Source organism: Miscanthus floridulus, chromosome 3, assembly GCF_019320115.1.
Source record: "Miscanthus floridulus cultivar M001 chromosome 3, ASM1932011v1, whole genome shotgun sequence".
Classification (NCBI taxonomy): Eukaryota; Viridiplantae; Streptophyta; class Magnoliopsida; order Poales; family Poaceae; genus Miscanthus; species Miscanthus floridulus.
Window position 1 is genome coordinate 124056050 of NC_089582.1, and position 22583 is coordinate 124078632.

Below are 22583 nucleotides of genomic sequence, written 5' to 3' on the forward strand. Positions count from 1 at the left end.
CCTTACCTTATCTGCTCCGCCTGATCCCCAGGCCCCTACCAAGCGGGCATCTCTGGGCGGTTGTTCCCGATCGGTTCTGACCGTGTTGGTTAGAGAAGAGCTATAAGCAGAGGTTCAGCGTATTCCTGGTCGGGAACAACATGTCGGAGTCAGAAGCTAGCGTCATCCCCTTCTTGGCTAGGCCTTCCGGTCGAAGACTGGATCGCTCTTCTAGCCTGTCGTTAGGTAACTGGGCCAGCCCAGGAGGCGCGCATTGTTGCTACACCATCTGCTGGGCCTAGTTTTCACTGGGAAGTGGGCTAAAAGTGCATCTAGCCCTTTAGTGGGTTTTGGATGATTGAATGACAATACGATTAAAGATCTAACATTTTCTCTAAGTGTGAAACAAGAAATTGGTTATCTCACAGATGCTTAATGAAGCCAAAATGATGTGTTGTTGTATAAGCAATTTAGTTCAAGCACAAGACTACAATGCAAATGGAATTTATGCAAAGGCTTAATTATGGTGGGATGTCAATGATTGATGATGTTGTATGGAATTCATTGTATGATTCAACACAAGGTGTGACTTGATGACTTGAGATGGTGAAGATAGCAGGGAAAGGCTTCAAGGTACTAAGCAAGAGTGAAGGGCAAGCGCTGGCTTGGTGGCCAAAGAACCAAGCTAGGGTGAAGAAGGAAGTACTTGCATTTAGTTGAGGTACTAATCAAGTTATCATGGTCATATTGATGTGGAGGATCAAATCTATATTGGACAAAGTGTTGGAAGTGACTTGATGCATTTAGAGATTATTCATATTTGATGAATGGAATCAAGTCACATGCTCAAGATGGCTATGCTCAAGTGAAAAGATCAATATCGACATGTTGGCACCCTCACTTGATGAAGATTGAAAGACATAGCATCGGTTCAGAGAAGATCAACTCAAGAGGTTTAAATTTGTTTTTCCTATGATCTTGAGTTTATAGGAACATCATACTATTAAGAGGGATGCATCATGTTGATAGATGATTATTCATAAGTGCTCAAGCCAACCTATGTGAGGTTTGAGTGAAAGAGAGAAGAGAGAAACTAACTTTGTTCTATGACCGAGCATACCGGACCTGTTCGGTATTCATACCAGACATCCGGTATGATAGGGTCACTCAGGTGTTTCTCTAACTTGGTTGGTCGAGAGTTCCAACGTGAGTTGGGAGTTCTGATGGTCGGGAGTTTCGGCAATCATCGGGAGTTCCGACATCTCGTGCTTAACTGACTTGGAGAGTTGACTACCTGGTCACACCGGACGTGTCTGGTATGATACTGGACGTGTCTGGTATAGTAGGCCAGAGCCTAATGGCTAGTTTTTAAACGAGCCAAGGGTCGAGAGTTCTAACTTGAGTTGGTCGAGAGTTCTGGTAGTCGGAAGTCCCGGTAAGAGTCAGGAGTTCCGACACCTCGCATACTTTAACTCAGTTACCGTTGGCATAGTGCAAGTCATACCGGACGTGTCCGATATGGCAACGGCTAGAAATGGCTAGTTTTTCCAAGGGGGCTATAAATACCCCCAAGCCTCCACCTTTGGAGGCTGCTAATTCTGCTGATAAAAATACATGTTTTTGAGCTTTGCTAACTCTCCCAAACCCTTTCTTAGTGAGTGTGTGATCCAAATTGCCAAATCCATTAGTGGGTGGAGAGAAATTCAAAATTAAGAGCAAGCCACCACTTGAGCACTTGTGCATATTGTCTATTTTGTGATTCACATTTGTTACTCTTAGATTCTTCAGTCCTAGATGGCTAGGCGTCGCCGGAGAGCACCCAAGAGATTGTGGTGTGCCTTAGAAAGTTTGTAACGGTCGATTCCGTTGCCTCGGAATCAACTAGTGGAAGGAGGAAAAGGAGTTGGAAAAGACTCTGGCTAGAGTGACCTTTGTGGTACCCTCTAGGGCTGACTTCCGCTGGGTCGCCCGTAGCTCCCTCAACAGAGAGTAGGACTTGAACGAGTCTGAACTTCGGTAAAACAAATATCGTGTCTCAATTCACATTTCTTTCGATATTTGTGTTGCTCTAGCGCTTATGCAGGTTACCTGTGTGTGGCACTATCTTTAGTGGGTGCCTATAGCTTGGTCTGAAGATTGAAATAAAAAAGAGCAAGTTTGGGGCTGTTCTGCAGAACATGTTTATACCGAACATGTCCAGTATTCCTATCGGACACGTCTGGTATTAGAGCTTAGTGCTGAATTTATTTGATCCGTGTTCTAACCCTTGTGTTGCAGGTTCTAAGCTCCTAGGATTATTTAATATTGTTTATTTACTCATTGGCTAACTTGTGAGGGTTGTATTACTTTGATTTGGAGTTTCCACTTGGAAACTCCCATTACTAAATCGTTTCCACATTTAAAGGTGTTAATTTTCAGAAACGCCTATTCACACTCCCTTTAGGCGGCATCCTAGGTCCTTTCATGGGCCTATTAGGGACCCCGGGTTTATGAACCCAACACATACCATGCTTTAGGTGCTTGCTTTAAGCCATACAATGCCTTCTCCAACTTGTACACATGGTCGGGCTTCTTGTCATCTTTAAAACTGGGAGGTTGCTCAACATATACTTCTTTATTAATGTAACCATTGAGAAATGCACTCTTAACATCCATTTGATAGAGCTTGATGTTGTGGGCACAAGCATAGGCTAGTAAGATTCTAATTGCTTCCAATCTAGCAACCAGGGCATATGTTTCTCCAAAGTTAAGACCTTCAACTTGTGTATATCCTTGTGCTACCAACCTTCCTTTGTTCCTTACTACTATCCCATCTTGATCTTGCTTGTTTCTAAAAACCCATTTGGTTCCAATCACATTGTGTCCCTTTGGTCTCTCTACTAATTCCCATACTTGATTTCTTAAGAAGTTATTCAATTCTTCATGCATAGCATTCACCCAATCAACATCCTTCAATGCTTTATCTATCTTCTTTGGTTCAACGGATGACACAAATGAGAAATGCTCACAAAATGAAGCTAATCTTTATCTAGTTTGCACACCTCTTGAAATATCATCAATAATAGTATCTAATGGATAATCCCTTGCAATATTGGTTGGTTGGAGTATTGAAACTTGATCGCTTGCACTTGCTTGATCATTTGGTTTAGATGATGTACTAGCCACTTGATTTTGTTCATTGTCATGAGAGCCATTTGTACTAGCTTCATTTGTATTGTCTTCCATATTTGTGTTAGAGAGCACTTGCACTTGTTCATCTTCATCATCAATCACTTACCCAGGCCTTAATTCACCAACATCCATGTTCTTCATGGCATTAGAAAGTTGAATGCCTCTAACATCTTCTAAATTCTCATTCTCATTTTGAGAACCTTTGGTTTCATCAAATTCAACATCATAAACTTTCTCAAGAGTACCACTATCTAAATTCCAAACTCTATATGCTTTGCTAGTAGTTGAGTATCCAAGTAGGAATCTTTCATCACATTTCTTGTCAAATTTGCCCAATTTAGTGTCTTTCTTCAAGATATAACATTTGTAATCAAAGACCCAAAAATATGCAATGTTGGACTTTCTACCATTCAAGAGCTCATATGATGTCTTCTCTTTCAATGGATGACAATAGAGGCGGTTGCTATAATAGCAAGCCATGTTGATAGCTTCGCTCCAAAAAGATTGACTCACATTGTACTCACTAAGCATAGACCTTGCTATATCAATGAGTGTTTTATTCTTTCTCTCAACAAGACCATTTGATTATGGAGTGTACTTGGTCGAGAATTGATGTCTAATTCCAAATTTATCACATAACTCATCAATTCTAGTGTTCTCGAACTCACTACCATTGTCACTTCTAACTCTCTTGATGGTTGTTTCAAACTCATTGTGAATGCCCTTGACAAATGATTTGAATGTTGCAAACACATCACTTTTGTCCACTAAGAAGAATACCTAAGTGTATCTAGTATAATCATCCACTATCACAAAACCATATTTGTTTCCACCAATGCTAGTGTATTGTGTTGGTCCAAACAAATCCATGTGCAATAACTCAAATGCTTTACTAGTGCTTATCATGCTTTTCCTAGGATGGGTGTTTCCAACTTATTTGCCGGCTTGACAAGAGTTACAAAGCTTATCCTTCTTAAACACAATATCTTTCAAGCCTCTAACCAAGTCATGCTTAACCAATCTATTTAATTGTTTCATTCTAACATGACCAAGCCTTCTATGATATAACCAATCCATGCTAGACTTAGTGAACAAACATGTAGATAGTTGAGCTTCACTAGCATTGAAATCAACCAAGTATAGATTCTCATATCTAAAGCCTTTAAAGATCAAGTTAGAGCTATCTACACTTATAATCTCTACATTATCTACCCCAAATATGCGTTTGAATTTAAGATCACACAATTGAGCCACGGATAGCAAATTGAAGTTCAATCTCTCAACAAGCAACACATTGGAAATGCCCATATCATTGGATATTGCAATCTTACCAAGCCCTTTGACCTTGCCTTTGCCATTTGTCACCAAATGTAATACTATCATAACCATCATTGCCATTGGTATTGATTGAGTTGAACATTCTTGCATCACCGGTCATGTGTTGAGTGCACCCACTATCAAGAACCCAATGCCTTCCTCTAACTTTGTAATTAACCTACAAAAGAAGATCAATTCTTTTTAGGTACCCAAACTTGCTTGGGTCCTTAAAGGTTAGTGACCAAGCTCTTTGGCACACAAATAGCTTTCTTCTTTGAGCCCATCCATGGTGTATCAATGAACTTAGCTTTCACACTATTTGTACCCTTAGTAAGCATATAGAAAGAATTAATCTTAATTGAGGATACATTAGCATTTTTGCTCTTATTCTTGCACTCATGCTCTTTATGACCAATTTGCTTGTAATTAGTGCAAAACCGACCATTGTTCTTTATAAAACTAGTCTTGTGAGGAGCAAATGCCTCCTTGCTTTTCTTGGGGGTATAGCCCAATTCTTCTTTATAGAGAGAAGCTCTTTGGCTACCCAAGCACATAAGCAAGCGATCCTCACCACCATAGACCTTAGCCAAGGTGTCAGTGAGCTCATTGACCTCCTTCTTGAGGGTCTCATTCTCAACCATTAGTGAGGCATCACATATGAAACCATCACTACTAGATGAGGTGAAAGTAGAAGTGCTACAAGAAGGGTTAGTGGGAGCAACAATGGTAGACTTATAGAATGATTCATCAATTATATCACAAGTTAAGCCTACATCACATGTCTCAACATGCATCTTCTCATTTTATTCATTAAGCAAAGAGAAATGAGCTTTTCAAGCTTCTTGTGAACCTTGCCAAGCTTCTCATGGGCTTCCTCTAGCCTCTCATGAGATGCATTGAGCTCATCAAAGGCTTGCTTAAGGGCCTTTAGTTCCTTACGTAAGCTTTTGCATTCCCTTCCCTTAATGTCAAAGTGTTCTTTAGCATCATCTAGCATGTCAAGTAATTCATCCTTAGTTGGTTCATCATCATCACTATCACTTTCATTTTCATTATTATGTTCCTCATCACTTTCATCATCACAAGTTTGTACCTTAGTGGCCTTAGCCATGAAACATGATGAAATGTCAAAGAGAGAAGGCTTCTTATTGATAGCAATGCTTGTAAGTGCCTTCTTCTTGGTGGTCTTGTCATCTTCACTATCATCGTCATCACTTCACTATCCCAAGTGACTACATATGAACCACCCTTCTTCTTCTTGAAGGTCATCTTGTCCTTCTTTTTCTTTTCCTTCTTGTTCTTCTTGTTGTCATCGCTATTGTTGATATTGTATGGGCATTTAGCAACAAGATGATCTTTGCTTCCACAATTGAAGTACCTTCTTGATTCTTCCTTGTTCTTGGATAAAGACTTCTTTCTTCTAGCACGGTAGCCCTTCTTCATCGTGAACCTGTCAAATCTTCTCATCATCTATCTCATCAAAGCTCAAGTCTTTATCTTCACTTGATGATTCTTGCTTTGCCTTGGATGATGTGGCCTTAAACGCCACACTCTTCTTCTTGTCATCTTTCTTCTCCCTCTTTTTATCCTTCTCATCATCATCTCTATATGTATCATCGGTCATTATAGCTCTCAACACTTGGTTTGGTGTCATGGTGTCCAAACCACTCCTCACTAGAATAGTGACCAATGTGCCAAATTTTGAGGGTAAGCACCTCAAGAACTTATGGGAGAAGTTCTTATCCTCCACCTTCTCACCAAGTGCTTTGAGATCATTGACAAGCACTTGTAACCTATGGAACATCTCCGGCACACTTTCATCCTCCTTCATCTTGAAACTAGCAAACTTCTCCTTGAGGATATATGCCTTGGCACCCTTCACGGCTTGAGTGCCCTCAAATTATTCCTCCAACTTCTTTCATGCTTCATGAGCTATCTCAATGTTCTTGATTTACTCAAATGTTCTCTCATCAATGGCATCATGAATGGTACTAAGAGCAATGTCATTGTTTTAGAGAAGCAATTCTTCAGTGGCGGTGGGATTCTCTGGATCTTCTATCTCAATCTTGGTCTCCACCACTTTCCAAACCTTCCTATTGATTGACTTGATATATATTGTCATCTTAGCCTTCCAATAGAAAATACCTCCACAAGTTGAAGTGGGGGCTAATCCCTAGGAATCCTTCGCACAGCGCAACAAACGCCGCCATGTGTTGGATCCCGTTAGGATTGAGATGTTGCAGCTCAATCTTGTAGAAGTGCAGCAGCCCCTGGAGGAATTTGTGGGCGGGGATCGCGAGCCCATGCCCGTGGAAGTGGGCGAACGACACCACATAGCCGTTGGGCGGCGACGGTGAATCCTCATTGCCGGGTAGCAACCACTCCTCGCCTGAGGTCCACGCATAGAGAAGACCGCGATGGACGAGGCCCTCCATGCGCAGGAAGGTGATGTCGGAACAGCACCACGGATCCATTGGAGGTGGGGCGGATGGATGCGAGCTCAACGGTGGTGGAGATGTGGAGGTAGGAAACCTAAGCGTTGCTGGTGGCGGCGTGGCTGCGGAGGGGCGATGGGTGTGAGGAAACCAACCGCCCGCCTAGATCTCCACGCCTGCCATGACCTGTCACCATGTCTCATCGCGGGGCGTGCACACGCAACCTATTGTCGTCCCCTCAGAAAATGCGCCAGATGTTTCGCCTCTTCGAATGGGCCATGACCTGTCACAGGTAAGAGGGATACGAAGCTAAAAACGCTCCTACGGCCTGTCTAGGCCTAGGAGTTCGAAGGTTGGCCCACCGACGGGTTCGACAACCGCTCCAGGTACCTTTAGAGTGAGGGGTGGAAAGAGATGGGCCCGCTAGTGGCCAGTACCCGGGCGCACGAGCGTCATGGGCATCCTAGCCCACGTTCGAGTCTCGGCCGAATACGATCCATGGTTTTTCCTCGAAGAAAGGCAAAGAGCCCTCGAGGCTGGTCAAACGGACCTGAGAACTATATGGATTGACCGCTGAAAATCTAGAGTCGGTCATCAGCTGACCCAAGCCGGACCCCCGTGAATGAGATACCGGGGCCCCATTCGGACTAGCCCGTTAACAGCCCACCGAGCACCATGATTTGTCCATAGAGGAAAATCATGGCATGGCTCAGCCTCTCCATTTTTATCGAAAAAACGTTTAAGGGAAGACGGTCACAAAGATGAGCCGACCCTCTACTGGACCCCTGCTACGGGCGGGGGCTCGAGAAAAGTTGGACTTGCAAGGAGACCAAACGCACGGTCGTAGAATGATAGACCCCTGTAGGGGTCAGAATCAGAAAAGACCTTTTCCGCCCATCAAATCTCACGGCTATACCCCCGAGGGAATCGCCGTCCCCAGGACACGCGTGGGCGACAAAACAAGGCCAAGGCCCTCAGAGCCCTCCCATTTGGAAAAGCCTCCGAAGGAGTATTCTACTCCTTCGCAGGCTCGGGGGCTACTGTTGGGGACCAATACTAGGGTACCTGAAGAGGAGGAGCTAATGGTCATCAACATTAATTTATTCGAGTAGTCGAGAGCGTGACTATAGCTCCAACCGACCCCTAGGTGCACGGGCTCCGCCTCGCCCGACCTTTGGGTCAGGGGCTCCGTCCCGCTTGATCCCTTAGGCGCGGCTCCTGACGGAAGCCCGTACCGCCGCCAACCACTACGGGCCAGAAAGTAAAACCCAAGGTCAAACTTCTGGCATCGTGTAGGGAGTGGGTAGATCTCAACATGATCCGTGCCCGCAACATGTCACTCCAGGGAACTCACATCACCAACAGTGACGAACACATGATCACTATGCTGCCTACTCCCTGTACGGCCACTGACCAGCACGCTGGTTCGCCATGTCGCCCGCTGGGACGGAATGGGATGTCACAATTCGCTGACAACGCCGGGGCGTGGCATCAGCGGCGAATAGGCGCCCGGTGCGGAGCCGTCCCTGTCACCATCTGTAGTGTCGGTGGAACCCACATAAAGGAGAAGAAAAGCCCGACGGTCCTAGAAGCCTTTCTCTCCTTGGCTCTTCTCTCTCTTTCTCTCTGTGTAACCTGTTCTTCTCCTTCGTCTATAAAAGGAGAAGTATGATGCCCTAGGAAAGAGGACAGTGGTTCACCACTCTACACGGCTGTAGACATCAAAACACACGCCATAACACGTCTTAGGAGCACACGCATATAAGAGACTTGGAACATGTTCCTCTCTCGCTCGTTTGTAACCCCTACTATAAACTTTCAGTGCTAGTAACACGAGCAGCAGCGACGAACTGGACGTAGGGACTTTCTGCTCGAACTAGTACAAACCTCGTGTCCTCTAAGCACATCATCCGAGCCAGACGCGTAATACTAGAAATTTACTAGTTAGTAACTCGAAACACCGACAATATGAAACCTATGCAACATCCAGATAAAACACAACAGTTGCAACATACATCTGAAAAGACGGATGAAACATTGGAAATAGACCTTTACAACATACAAGTACAACCATTGCAACATATGCAACATCTCGATCTACTTTTGCAACATCCGCATGACACAATTACAACCTACGTATGAAGCACCTAAAACATACGCTCGCAACGTACGTTTTCAGCACATCGCAACATCTCCTTTCTGCTTGGGAGAATGGAGACTCGTCGACGTGGAGTTCACCGGAGGTAGCGCTGCGCGAGGCGATAGGGAGACATCAGCGGAGCGACGCGACAAGGAGGCAGAGGGCAGCTGCGGCTCAAAGGTGGCTGTGCGCTGCCCTGACATGTAGGGCCGACAGTCCGGAGCGCTGCGAGTGAAGCAGGGCCAGTAGTCGAGCGCCGCGGCTTGAGGCGGCCGCGCACCGCGCCTGGCAGGCAGGGCCGCCAGACCGGTGGTCGACCGTTGCTCCTCGAGAGCGGCAGGTGAGCGGACATGAGCAATGAGTGTTTTTTTTTATTAGAAATGGACGAGAGGATTTGAGGGGTATCTTGGGGCTGCGTCCGATCGGGGTGGGGACGGACGGACGTCCACCCCAGCATTATCGATGGAAGTATAATCCAGTTTAAAACCTCGGGGCATCAGATACTCCCACATGATATATATAATAGTGCCATTATCTCATTCTCTCAGGTCCAGGTTCTACGAACCTTATGTGTACGCATGGCAGCTTCGTCTGTTTCCATACGGCACACTTGCAGGTCATGGACACAAGCTCACACCGACACTGACTGACAGAGTCAATGGCGACGGGCGTGCTTGATAAGCGCGACACGCTCGCGGCGTTCGGTCCTCGATGATTGATCGGGTATATATGCCATGGGTGTCAGGGTGTGGGTCACCCCTTCCGCCAATCCAGTACAGTTCGTCGTCGGGTCGTCGTCGCCTAGATGCTGCCAATCCAGGACCGCACAACACAAGCTGGGAACTCGTATCGTCAGGGCATCATGAGGGGGCTGCTGCTGCTGTGGGCGTGGGCGGCCGCCGTATGGCTGGCCGTCAGCGCCGTGGCGCACCCCGGCAGAGGAGGCGTCGGGGAGCAGCCGCTGTCCAGGATCGCCGTCGAGAGGGTGGTCCTCGCCGTCAACGACGCGGCGCACGTCAAGGCGTCCCCTTTGGTTCTTGGGCACAAGGTAAGCTCTAGTTGACTTCTCGCCACCACTCTTGTTCGGAAGTGGATTCGTGGTTCACTGACGGATTGTTGTGTTGTGGCGCTGCAGGGAGAGAACAGTGAATGGGTGGATGTAGAGTTCTTCCACCCGAACCCATCCGGCGACGATTGGATCGGTGTCTTTTCTCCTTCGAATTTCAGGTACCAGCCAAGCCATGGGCTAACTGATTGGCACAAAGCCACAAACCCAATCGAACGGGGACTTGGGGTATTTTATTTTCTCACGATGCTGAATTTGCAAAACCATATGATTTGACGTTCTTGTTTGGGCACTGTCAGTGATGCGATCTGTGAGTCTGAGAATACGGGTCCCCCCGTGCTGTGCACTGCACCTATCAAAGTCAGCATCTTCCCTGTTCCGTTTAACTTGACTTTGTGTACGATAGCATGTCGAGTTTCAGATTTTCTGAATGCGTACGTAAAGTTTTCAACCCTGACTGGTTTTTTTCTCCCCGTATCTTCATTGCAGTACCAGTTTGCAAACTTCAAAAATGATGGCTATAACAAGACTGGAAAGGGCTATCTGAAGCTTCAGTTGATCAACCAGAGGGAAGATTTCTCCTTCGCACTTTTCTCAGGCGGTCTCTCGAAGGTAATTCTGAAAAAGACAGTATAATTCTGAATTTCTGAAGATACCTTCGTTCATGTTCTCCATTTGATGAACATAAACAAAACACTCCTGTAACAGCCCAAGCTGATTGCTGTATCCAACAAGGTAGCATTTGCGAACCCAAAGGCACCAGTGTACCCACGTCTGGCACAAGGGAAATCTTGGAATGAAGTAAGCCTTCTTGTCATTCGACAATAGCGATAATCGTTTCAGTTATATAGATAGATAGATTGACAAAACATTGTGCAGCATGCTTACAAGAAGTTATTCTAGTACTCTGCTCTGAACTCAACTCTGAATCAACAAAGGAGAAGATAAATTGTGGAAATAACTTGACTGTAGACCTGTAGTCACCAATCTTAGAACGTGACTGTATTATTGTTGTTTTTTCACAGATGACAGTCACCTGGACAAGTGGCTACGATATTACAGAAGCAGTTCCTTTCGTTGAATGGGGCGAGAAAGGAGGACGCCGGCTTCTTGCTCCAGCTGGAACATTAACATTTGATAGAAATAGCATGTGTGGTAAGCTCCAGCTGGAACATTAACATTTGACAGAAATAGCATGTGTGGTAAGCTAGTTTTTTTTTTGCTAATCTCCGAGATGAACAAAGAAACTTTTGAAAGTTCATAGTTTACATGTGTTGTATCAGTGTTTTAATCCTAACCTGCAAACTCAGGCTCACCGGCACGAACTGTTGGTTGGCGCCATCCTGGTTACATTCATACTAGCTACCTGAAGGATCTGTGGCCAGACTCACCGTATGGGTTCTGTCTTGCATTATCAATTCAAAAGTTTCCCTGTTTTTAACATGTTCTGGAACTGTGACAGATTCATCAGCTCATAAGCAACAGGTAATTTGCAAAATTTCAGGTATACTTACAGGCTTGGCCATAGGTTGATGAACGGGACCCGAATCTGGAGCAAGTCATACAGCTTCAAAGCATCGCCTTACCCTGGACAAGATTCCTTGCAACGAGTTGTCATATTTGGAGACATGGGAAAGGTACATGTTTTCTTCCATGTCTATCCTAGTTTCAGTCAGATAAAAGCATCGCCCGTGGTATTTTCATTTGCAATTGTACTGAATCTTCTGATAAACTCTTCACAGGCAGAGGCTGATGGTTCGAACGAGTTCAACGACTTCCAGCCCGGTTCGCTGAACACTACTTACCAGATCATCAGGGATCTTGAAAACATCGACATGGTGGTCCACATTGGGGACATTTGCTACGCGAATGGCTACTTGTCTCAGTGGGATCAGTTCACTGCACAGATCGAACCAATCGCTTCAACGGTGCCATACATGATTGGCAGGTCAGTTGGGTGTCTCATTTCAGTGCTTCCTTGTTATGTTCCTCCCATGTATATATTCTTTGCACATCGTTTACAAGAATGAGATTTTTTTTTCTGCAGTGGTAATCATGAGAGGGATTGGCCTGGCACTGGTTCGTTCTACGGAAACCACGACTCCGGCGGAGAGTGCGGTGTTCCTGCCCAAACTGTGTTCTACACTCCAGCTGAGAACCGTGCGAAATTCTGGTAATAACCACAGTGGCTCAGTCAGTAAGGTGGCCACAGCAGTTTCTTCAGACGCCATGTCTTAGTTTTACTGATCGACTGAACATTTCTTAATCGTTCACCAGGTACGCGACAGACTACGGCATGTTCAGGTTCTGCATCGCAAACACCGAAGAGGACTGGAGGCCGGGGACCGAGCAGTACAGGTTCATCGAGCAATGCCTGTCGTCTGTGGACAGGCAGAAGCAGCCATGGCTCATCTTCCTCGCGCACCGTGTTCTCGGCTACTCGTCCTGCACCTACTACGAATCGGAGGGCACGTTCGAGGAGCCCATGGGGCGGGAAGCGCTGCAGGAGCTCTGGCAGAAGTACAAGGTCGACCTCGCCTTCTATGGCCACGTCCACAGCTATGAAAGGACATGCCCCGTCTACCAGGTGTGTGTGCCTTCCGTTTCCATTTTCAATCAGATCAACCACTACCTGCCTTCTGAAACTTACATGTCCTCTAACGACAAACCTGATTATGATCTTCCAATTTTCGCAGTCTCAGTGCGTCGTCGACGGATCCGACCACTACAGCGGCCCGTTCCAGGCGACGACGCACGTCGTCGTCGGCGGCGCAGGAGCCAGCATTTTCGATTCTGAGTTCACCACCTCGAAGATCCAATGGAGCCACTTCACCGACTTCGACCATGGGTTCGTCAAGCTCACGGCCATCAACCACTCCTCCCTGCTGTTCGAGTACAAGAAGAGCCGCGACGGCAACGTGTATGACCATTTCACCATCTCACGCGATTACCGGGACATCCTCGCTTGCTCCATCGACAACTGCCCCCGGACCACACTGGCTTCCTGAAGTCCCACAGTAGTTGCAGAGAAGGAATTTAGTTCGTAGTTTTTGAAGAGCACCAATAAATGAGGCATTTTCTGTTAATACTATATGCCTGCATTATTTTATTGTACCTACAGGCTACAGGTGACAGCGAGTGCCTTTTTGTATATGTTGCTAAAATGTGTATGTTTGAAGTATATGAGGTGCAGCTTCAAATATTCTTCTTTAAATAATGCTATGGCAACTAAGACGAAAAGGTGTTCCTGGGCCTCAAAATCGAGGGACTTTTTTTTCGTCAATATAAATTTCGGTAGAAGAAATCTGAACTACTCTATACTACTATAGTATCTTTGAGTAAGAATATACTTTATCCGTTTCAAATTACATGTCGGTTTGACTTTTTTTTATAAAGTCAAAGTAACTTATAATTTAGAATGGACGGAGTACTAACTATGCCGTTGCCTAGGGCCCAAGAAAAACGCCACCGCTGACCTTGCTCCTAGGTCTTCGGCTCCTCGCTGTTGCTGCGCCTCCGTCTAGGGCCCCTCTCCTTCTTCCTTTTCGGTGCGTCTGCTGGCGATAGGAAGAAGAGGGGACCAATCTCTCAGCCTGACTTATCAGTCATGGTACAGTATTTTTTCTCTCACAACAAATTAGCGAACAATACTTTCAGCCTGACTTTTCAGCGAAACGAACGGCCCAAAGGGAGAGGTGCTCCTGGGCACTCCCAACGAGGACAATTACTCTAGGTCATCAATCTTGTCATCGATGGTCGCGGAGAGGAATATTTTAGGGTTGATCGTTGGATCCGGTATAAGGACTGCACTCGAACTTCGGTGTTCAACAAGGTTGTGTTCATCTAGAGCATCAGCTGCACCAAAAAAACACTAGGAAAAAGACAATGGAAAATTTTGAATAGACTATTATATATAGAAGAATCTTTATATGTAATTTAAGAATATATTGTGCCCAGTTTTAATTTTCATATAATTCTCTCTTAAGAAAACTACTGTATACTAGTATACTATATTCGCTAAAAAACAAGGAGTCTTTTACCTGTGTGCCATTATAAAAGATGGTCGCAGCCTATGTGCCACTGAAAAGTTCGAACGCACCTATGTGTTATGACACTTTACTTTTTTTTTTTGCCTCCCCAGCCATTCCGTCCACTTTTCCATCTAACGGTGTCAATCTGCGCTGGAAAAAGTCTCAAATACCCTCACATTGCTTCTTCACCATGCCCTTCTTCGTTTCCTCTGCCGGTCGTCTTCGTCCCGTTCTCCACCGTGCGCTGGGGCCAGGGAGCCCCGCGTGCGCCAGGGTGGGGGGCACAGCCAGCCGCGCGGGTGCCGGGGCTGGGGCCAGGGGCGCAGCCGGCCTCGCGAACGTCAGGGTCGGGCGGAGCCTAGCCTCTTGCTGCCTCAAGCCTTCATCGTTAGCACGCCCACCGACGGCACCCAGCGATTCCACCGCCCCCGCCACCGCGACTGTGATGGTCGCACGACTGCGTGCGCCCTGTGCAGGCCGCGTCGCCGCACCGCCGCCCGCGAGCTCCCTGCCCACCTGAACTCGCCGGACCCAGCCCAGGCCTGCGCGCGCCAAAGGCTGCCTCAAGCCGAGGGCACGCCGCCTTGACCCTGCGCGCCTCCCATGGCACGGACAACCCGAAGACGAAGACGATGGCGCCGGGGGAGGCCAGCAGCGTGGCGTCGCGGTCGGAACCTGCGTGGCACGCTAGGCGCGGCATGAGCGGTCGGAGATGGCGGAGACGGCGAGGGCAAGGAACACGCAGAGCGGGAGGAAGGCCGCCCGGGCGCGACGTGGTCACCGGCGAGCGCGCCAGTGGAGGCTCGGCGGGCGACACATGACCTGGTTGCTTAGGGGGAGCTCGGCCCCTGGTCGCCGGAACCACGCTGCGCGAGTTGTGACCTGCGAGCGAGGCCTTGATCGCGCGCCGTCTTCTCAGGGCCTGGCGGCGCGTCGGGGCAGGGGTTCGGGGCAAGCGACGGACACCGGAGCATCGCGGATGTGAGAGGGAGAGGGGAGCCGGGCTCGCCGGAGTCGGGAGGTCGGGGCATCGCGGAGAGGGCCGCGCGGTCGAAAGAAGATGCCGATGGGAAAAAAATATAGAGAGCAGTTTACGCCTTGACGGAAGGGCATTTTGGACGTTTTCACTGACTGGGCCCACGTGTCAGGGCAGGCAAACGACAAAAATTAAACAGAAGATGAACGGAATGGCTTGGGAGGCAAAAAAAAAAGTATATTTAAACTTTTTAATAATACGTAGGCCGCGACCATCTTTTATAATGACGTGCAGTAAAAAGGCTAAAAAACAAGTGTTGTGGTCTCGTGGAGCGCGGGCCCAAATGGATCCCTCCCCGTGGTCAAGAACTCAAAATCCGTTCAGTCCCCAAAATCCAAGCTGCCCGCCCGCTTGCGCACTTTCGCTTTTGGGAGTGACCGCACGGTCGCCACTCGCCCCTTCCTCCCGCAGGGCCGCACCGCCGCCACTCGCCCCTTCCTCCCGCACCGCCGCCAACACGCAGTTGTAGGGAGCGGGTCCAAATCGATCCCCGAGGTCAGGATCAGTGTCCCCCCTCCCGTACTTTCCATGGACGCCGACGACGGTAGCCGTGCCACCCCGCCACTGGACGCCGCGGCCGCCGCCTTCAAGTCCCAAGTCATGGAGCTGCAGGACCTCGTCCTCGCTCGCAGCAGTACGCTTCTCCTCCGTTTACCCGCCGCTCACCTAAACCCTAGGTGGGTACTGACCCGTTCCCCATTTTCCACACTTTTTTCAGTGTTCCCGGCCACGGCGCTGCCCGAACTCGCCAACGTGGACGCATTGGTGACTGCGATGGAGTCGCAGGTGGAAACCATCCGCCGCCGCCTTCAGGAGGAGCTTGACGCCATCCCCAAGGCCAAGGTATAGATGGTGCTCCTTTGAACTGGGTCCTGATGTTCCTACGGATGCTGACCCTACCAGTTTCACCCATGCTGTCAATATCACAATCAACAATAATAATGTTGTCCTCCTCATAATCATACCATGTTTCACTTGCATTAACTACGATGTTAGCATAAGGAGCAAGGTACTCATATCCGAGAGATACGTGTGGCGATTCGAATCGATTTACATCTAGCTGGGTAAACCCAGACACACGATGCATCACCCCAAAGGGATCGCACACATCAACCTTTCCCACATTCACTGACTCCACAGGCCACGTCCCAGACGGTTACTCAACTGTGATTATTGCTGCAATTATCCATGTCTGACTCCTACCCCAGGAGCCAAGGAAACAGTTCAACAAACCGCGTAGTGGTGCCCTTAGGGTGAGGCAGCACATAAGCTTCCGGGTTCAACCATGCTCGGGAACCGATGCGTGAGTGGAACTTTCGAACTTGTCCGATAGCACTAACAATGGAACGGTCCTTAAACGACACGGACATGACTACTACCGGCTCTGCTGCCCTACCAATATCCACAAGTCATTTCCTGCACGGTGTCAGGTTCATCATCCACATCATGTTTCCAGTGATAATAAATGAATATAAGTAACCCTACACTCGAGAGCGATGGAAGCATCACTCCTAGCAAAGCAATTACACGAGCCTATCATGCTAGTTGGGACTCAGGGAATCAGATCTTTATGCAACTGGATTTTAGTCAGCGCCTACATAACCTAATGCACATATAAATATTAGATGAATATTAGTTGAACTCAAACAAAACTTCAATTGAACATCTTCGAAAAAGACTAGTGAACTATAATTCATACACTTGGGTGTTTCTCCCTTGTTCTTGGTTTTACTGTTATAGTTGACATGAACTAAATTTATAAATGCATTTGGCATTAAATTTTGAAATGCTTAAACAATTTCGCGCAATTTTCCTTTTCACGTGTACTGGTTGCTAATATTTCTGCATTTTCTCTAGAAAGAAACCCAATTAGAACCTATTCTTTGTCATAAACCTTCATTGTTCATAATTGTTATTATTATCCTTGATCATTCTCTTAGCATTCCTTTTTTTTTTACTCAGTGAAGGTTTGTTCCATAACGTCTCTACCTGGGCTTTGCCATCTGATGAGAAAATTTTCCCCCGACGCTTAGTAACCTGAATGTATGCTTAAGCAATATTAAACTATGTGCGTAAACACCAGTGGTGTTACATTTTGTTTGCTTGGAAAATTGTTTGAGGAAAAATGGATATATCAATTCTATTCAATCTCTTGGCAGTAGATGGGTTTTTTTCTTACTTGCTACTTTATTGCATCCATATGCAGAAGCTAGTCCAGCGGTCCTTGAAGGAGGAAGAGAAGCTGCAGCACATACTTGCGAACTTACCTTCTGGAATGCGCAAGGATGCTTTTGCTACTCAGCTTGAACAGAGCTCATCAAGGTATTTTCTAAATACAGTTAAATATTTTGTTTCTGCCTTCATTTAGCAGTAACAGCATGCTGTTTATCTTCCAGGATGCTGCCTCGTTTTGACTCTTCTTTTACTGAAGCTAATGAATGTGATGTGAAGATTAAGGATGAGCCAGTTGCAGCTCCTAGGGTAAAGTTACATATCTTGTGGACTATTCATTGATTCTAGCTGTATTTCTTTTTCATAAGAGTTGTAGTTGTTGCCTGAACTTGTGCTTTCTTGTATTGCTGAGAAGAAGGGAAGAGCACCTGCACCTCGTTGGTATATCTCATCTGAGGAGCTTGATTCGCTCTCATCGTTAGTTCTCAATCTACCTTGTCTTTTTCTTGCATTCAAATTCAACCATATGTTATTGTGACTGGATGTGAATTATGTATTCTGTTGTCACGCAGGTACATGAGGGGAAGACTGACTTTGGAAAAGGTTAATATCGCAATAAATGAAGTGGCTTCATATGCAGAGGCCAATGCTCATCTTGTTACATGCCCTAAGAAAAAGGTTTGTTTCATTCAATTCCTCTTTTTGACAGTGAACAACTGTTTCTATTATATGATTGCCTGTTGAGTGTGTTGTCAATGTTCTTGCAGTTGTCAGAAGATACATGGGATAAAGCTTTGGTAAGCTCTTGGCATATATTTTTTTGAACCGAGGCATTCTCCATTTCCATTAAGCATATAACGGAAAATGCCAGTTTGAGATGACCGAGGCATATAACCGAGGCACAGTTTGAGATGAGTTCAGGCAGAAAAAGAAAATGCCAGATGCAGATTACCTGCTTTTTAGTTATGACAATCTGATTCAGATCATATAACCAAAAGCAGCAAACGAACATGTGACTAACCAATGGCCTAGCACTACACACCATACAGTTTGAGCTCCACACATCCAAAAAAAGCTATCCATACAGATCATCACATCTGCCATCCTGCCTTGCTGGATATTACCTTCTCTCTTGGATGCCAGGTCTGATCTTCCCCATCCTGATGCTCAGTGCCCGGCAGCTGCTTCACCACCTCAGTTGCTTGGCTAGGAGCTTCGTCGCAATCTACAGTGTTAGCATGTTTACTGCTTCCTTTGTTGCTAGCTGGCTGATGCCTAGGAACCTCCCCTGGCTGTCACCTATTTACTCCCCCTCTTTACTGGTAGACGGCTGATTACCCAACCAAGCATCAAAGCAGCAATAAAATCTCACTTTCCTGTCTTCAAATTCTGCATTAAGGCATACTACAACTGTTGAACCTGGGTTGCTCCTCAGTAACTCAGCTTTGTAGTCATAGGCCCTTGTGTATTCTCCCTTCATAGAATCCAAAGCAGCATTAAGTACTAAAGACTTGGCCCTCTTGCACTTGGATAAGGACACATCATCTAGGAAGTCTTTCAGCACAGCTTGCTTGATGAGGTCCACCTTCCAAGTTGGGTTATCCCTTATCTGATTGTAGTAGTGCTTGGCTATCCTTGTGGAAGTCACCAGTTTGTTATCCCTCCTAGGTGGGCAGGTGTGGACATCATCAAATCTGACCACCTTGAACCACTCTGATCTGCTAGTCTTTGATCCATATATGAGCCAATTGCAACTAGTCCAAGTACAAATAGCTCTGACCCTAGTCTTCTCATCCTTGATGAAATTGAGATGCCTATGTGTCTTGAGTCCATACTTGATCAGGGCTTTCTTATACTGCCTGCTGCACCTGAACGCTATCCCAAGAGCAAAAACATGAATTGGTGCTTTGCTGTCATACCTGTTCTACTGACTCTTCCACCTCTTTGTTTCTCCTTCACTGTTCTCCTCATATGAGTACTCATCACTTGAATCACATATTGGACTTCCTGGGTTTTCTAAGTTGGGAACTTCTGCGACCACCAAAGCTTTCTCTTTGATTTCTCTAAGCTGACTACCATGCAGACCAAACTTCTTAGCTTTGATGTTCGTCTTAATTTCCTTGGCAAACCTCCTCAATTCTATTACTTCTTCATCCTCTGCAGAACTGTCCTCATCTGTAGGTTGCTTGTACTCTTCATCTGAAGTGTCATCTGAACCATGATTGCCACCCTGTTCATCAGCACTGTCACAATCTTCTTCCTCATTGCCACCCTGTTGTTCATCATCAGTGTCACAATCTTCTTCCACAGAACTACCCTCTTGTTCTTCAGCAGTGTCACAATCTTCTTCCTCATTGCCACCTTCTTCATTCTCATTCTGCAATTTCTCTGAGGAGAAATATAGATCCATTCTTCCTCAGCACCACCAATCTCCTCTGCCTTGTCATCAAACACTTGGTCAACCTTAATTTCCTGAGCTGCTAATTCCTCAACATAAATGTCTTCAATTTCGCCATCTGTTGTTTGATCTGCCATGAGTTTACATGAACCATCATCAACAAGTAGCAGTGGCCCATTGGACAGCTCCCTTCCTGGTTTCAGCCAATGCATGCGTGCTACATTGTCAATTTTGAAGTGATCTTCTAGGTGACCCTTGATCTCAGGAAGCGAAATCTTGTCCGAGTCAATGTAACTCATAGCATTCTCTCCCCCAACATAAATGATCAGTCCATCAATGTTCACAAAAGACCCACCAAAGTGGAACTGAACCGCAAGATTACGAAATTATCCATCCTAGCACATAAAGGACATCTCCATCAGTTGTAAAGAACAAACGTCATTCTCCTATATGCTAACCACAGTATGATTTATTACTAGCTACCCTAAAAACACAATCTTGAACTACTGCTACATCATAACAGAACCCTACGCATTAGTCCATCATACTGCATAAACCCTAACAACGTTCATGCCTGTAATCCGACGGACCAGACTACACAAAAAACACAAGTATGCATCTAGAAATCAGCCAATACATGACCACAACAACAATTCAAGTGCTACACAAAATCCCATTAACCCACAGTACCCATCAAATCCGCATACAAAGTTGGGGAAATCAAGGGGACAAGGAACACAGGTGGACTCACCTTGACCTGCCAAAAATCTTCAATCTTCTCAGGACTACTTCCTCCTGATCATGGCCTCGTAGTCCGTGTCGCCGGAGAGAGAAGGTGCGCGCGGGCTATGAAGGGAACGAGAGAGAGACAGGCGGAGAGGGAGAGAGGAAGGGGAACGGTTTCGTTTTTGGGGGCCAAATGGGTCTGACAGGAGGGTTCGGCAGCCAGCGTGTCATTTGGTTCTAGGTTGGAGCTCCACGTAGGCAAAACCGGGTGCCAAAACCACATGTCATTTGGTTCCAGGTTGTAGTGCCACGTAAGCAGAACCGGGTGCCAAAACCATTGTAACGGGTTCATTAAACGGTTTGAAAAACTTTAGATTGCTCGTTAGACGGTTTCGAAGTTCAGGGGGTGGAGTAGCCATAGTGCCAAAGCGGAGGGGGTTATGTAGAAATTTTCCTTTTTTATTTATATTTGTGTTTTTAGAGGCAGTGGTTCTATTATACCCTCTATCCCTTTTCTTGCAAAAGCCAAGATTTTCCTGGTCTTGGCTTTTCCCTTTTATATTGGCAGATATTTTAACCTTTTTCTTATTTTCTATTCTTTTCTTTTCGGATTCCACCAGGATAAAGGTCCTCTGTTCAGAGGGTTCATCCTGGAACCTGGATTCACTCAACTGGAGGAGGAGATTGCATTTCCATATTACTCTCAACTGATTCAGTATGAGAGTTATGTATAATTTCTTTTTGTTTAATATGAAGGTTATACCTAGCCAACTCTAAACCTTTTAACACATCAAACGTTTCGAAATCCAAAGTCATGATCAGTTATAACACCCATATCACTAGTTAAAGAAGTAAAGTAACATCTTCAATGGGAAGCATAGAAAACAAGTTGCTATGAGAATCGTTACATTCCAGATTTCTCTTCCTTGCCATCTTCTCATTCCTCTCTATGGTAGTCAATCAGATATATTTTCTTCTTTTATTTGAAAAAATAAATTTATTTGTATATTTTATTCAGGAACTAAGGGACATTGCAGCAAAAGAAGCAGTGAAGGGCAATCATTTCTTCCTGGAAGCAGATATAAAAGGACCTGGTCTAAAACTTGACAATACTGGCAAAGCTATTCTTACTGTAAGTATATACAACTTTGGCTACTTACTGCAACGATGTGTAGATCATGTCACTATATTTTTTAAATAACCATTTACATCACTGAAGATAATTAAGGTTAGATATAATGTTTGACCTTTATGCAGCTGTTATTTGGGAAAATCTGTTGTTTCTTTTGCCCTTCTGGATGTATAATCAAAGTAATCTAAATGTGTGTTGTCAAACTTGAACCACCACTGAAGAAGAGAGAAGAGAAAATGATACTATAATCTTACGTTAAGTGTTAGATGAACAAATACACAATTACAAACATGCAGTTTTGTTATGGCTTTTATACCTTATGCTACAAACCATGGATACTCTGCATTCCAGTCTGCAACCCTTCAGAACAGTAGGCTATAAGATGCACTGGTTAGGGCAATTATCTTGCAATACCCTCGACAAAGTTTGTCATCTCAAAAAGATGTAAATATGTTTGATAGGCGTTGGAATCGAACTTGCTGGTCGTGGCATACCTGTTTTCTTAGCAATGTAAGTTGTTTACGTTGACTTTCTTCCAGGTCCTTCGCCATCTTGGACGCTTCCATGAAGTTCGGATCGGGCACCATCGGGTCTTTATACTCTCAAAGCAGGCCTGAAGATATCTCGTTTGTTTTGAGTCGGTGCACATTCTGTAATCCGGCAATATCCAGTAGCCTCCAAACCGTAATATTGCAAAATGCATCTCACATCCGCTTACTTGATTCAGAGATACCTGTGCTTTCATCAGTGATCTGCTTGGCGGTGTGTTTTCATTTGTACCGTGGTTACATTAGGCCAAAGTTCCCATGGCATGTATATGTGCGGTCGCAAGCTCATCCATGCCGTGCAAGCTCTAATTTCCTGAATGAGTAATGTGAGGGCATGCTGTAATTTCAGCCCTTTTCCTCTTTTTGGAGCTGTGTGCAGAGATACCTGGACGAGCGTGATGTTTCATAGAATAGCTAGTGTTGCAGATTGCA

At 45.8% G+C, this 22583-nt stretch overlaps 2 protein-coding genes across 6 annotated transcripts; both read left to right on the top strand.

Annotated features, from left to right (window-relative positions):
• The first annotated feature begins 9663 nt into the window (after window positions 1–9663).
• Window positions 9664–13370, top strand: LOC136546771 (probable inactive purple acid phosphatase 1). Its single transcript, XM_066538743.1, has 12 exons — window positions 9664–10090; window positions 10178–10269; window positions 10408–10468; window positions 10598–10720; window positions 10817–10909; window positions 11134–11263; window positions 11419–11500; window positions 11613–11745; window positions 11851–12056; window positions 12156–12281; window positions 12386–12695; window positions 12805–13370. Exons 1-12 carry the CDS (start codon window positions 9848–9850, stop codon window positions 13114–13116), a joined length of 1911 nt encoding a protein of 636 aa, XP_066394840.1. The 5' UTR covers window positions 9664–9847; the 3' UTR covers window positions 13117–13370.
• A 2108-nt stretch (window positions 13371–15478) lies between these two features.
• On the top strand, window positions 15479–22419 carry LOC136546772 (spindle and kinetochore-associated protein 1 homolog). 5 transcript variants are annotated; one of them, XR_010781427.1, is made up of 10 exons: window positions 15479–15809; window positions 15894–16018; window positions 17382–17497; window positions 17572–17656; window positions 17763–17824; window positions 17920–18025; window positions 18115–18144; window positions 21092–21227; window positions 21490–21603; window positions 22143–22158. XR_010781427.1 is itself a non-coding variant. In XM_066538745.1 (10 exons), the coding sequence occupies exons 1-9, from the start codon at window positions 15704–15706 to the stop codon at window positions 21576–21578; spliced, it is 822 nt and encodes a 273-aa protein (XP_066394842.1). In that variant the 5' UTR covers window positions 15479–15703; the 3' UTR covers window positions 21579–21603; window positions 22143–22419. The 5 variants fall into 5 exon arrangements, 4 of the variants coding, with proteins under 4 accessions (XP_066394842.1, XP_066394841.1, XP_066394843.1 ...); XM_066538745.1 differs by having other exon boundaries at window positions 21092–21194; window positions 22143–22419; XM_066538744.1 differs by lacking the exon at window positions 21092–21227 and having other exon boundaries at window positions 22143–22419.
• The last annotated feature ends 164 nt before the right edge of the window (window positions 22420–22583 follow it).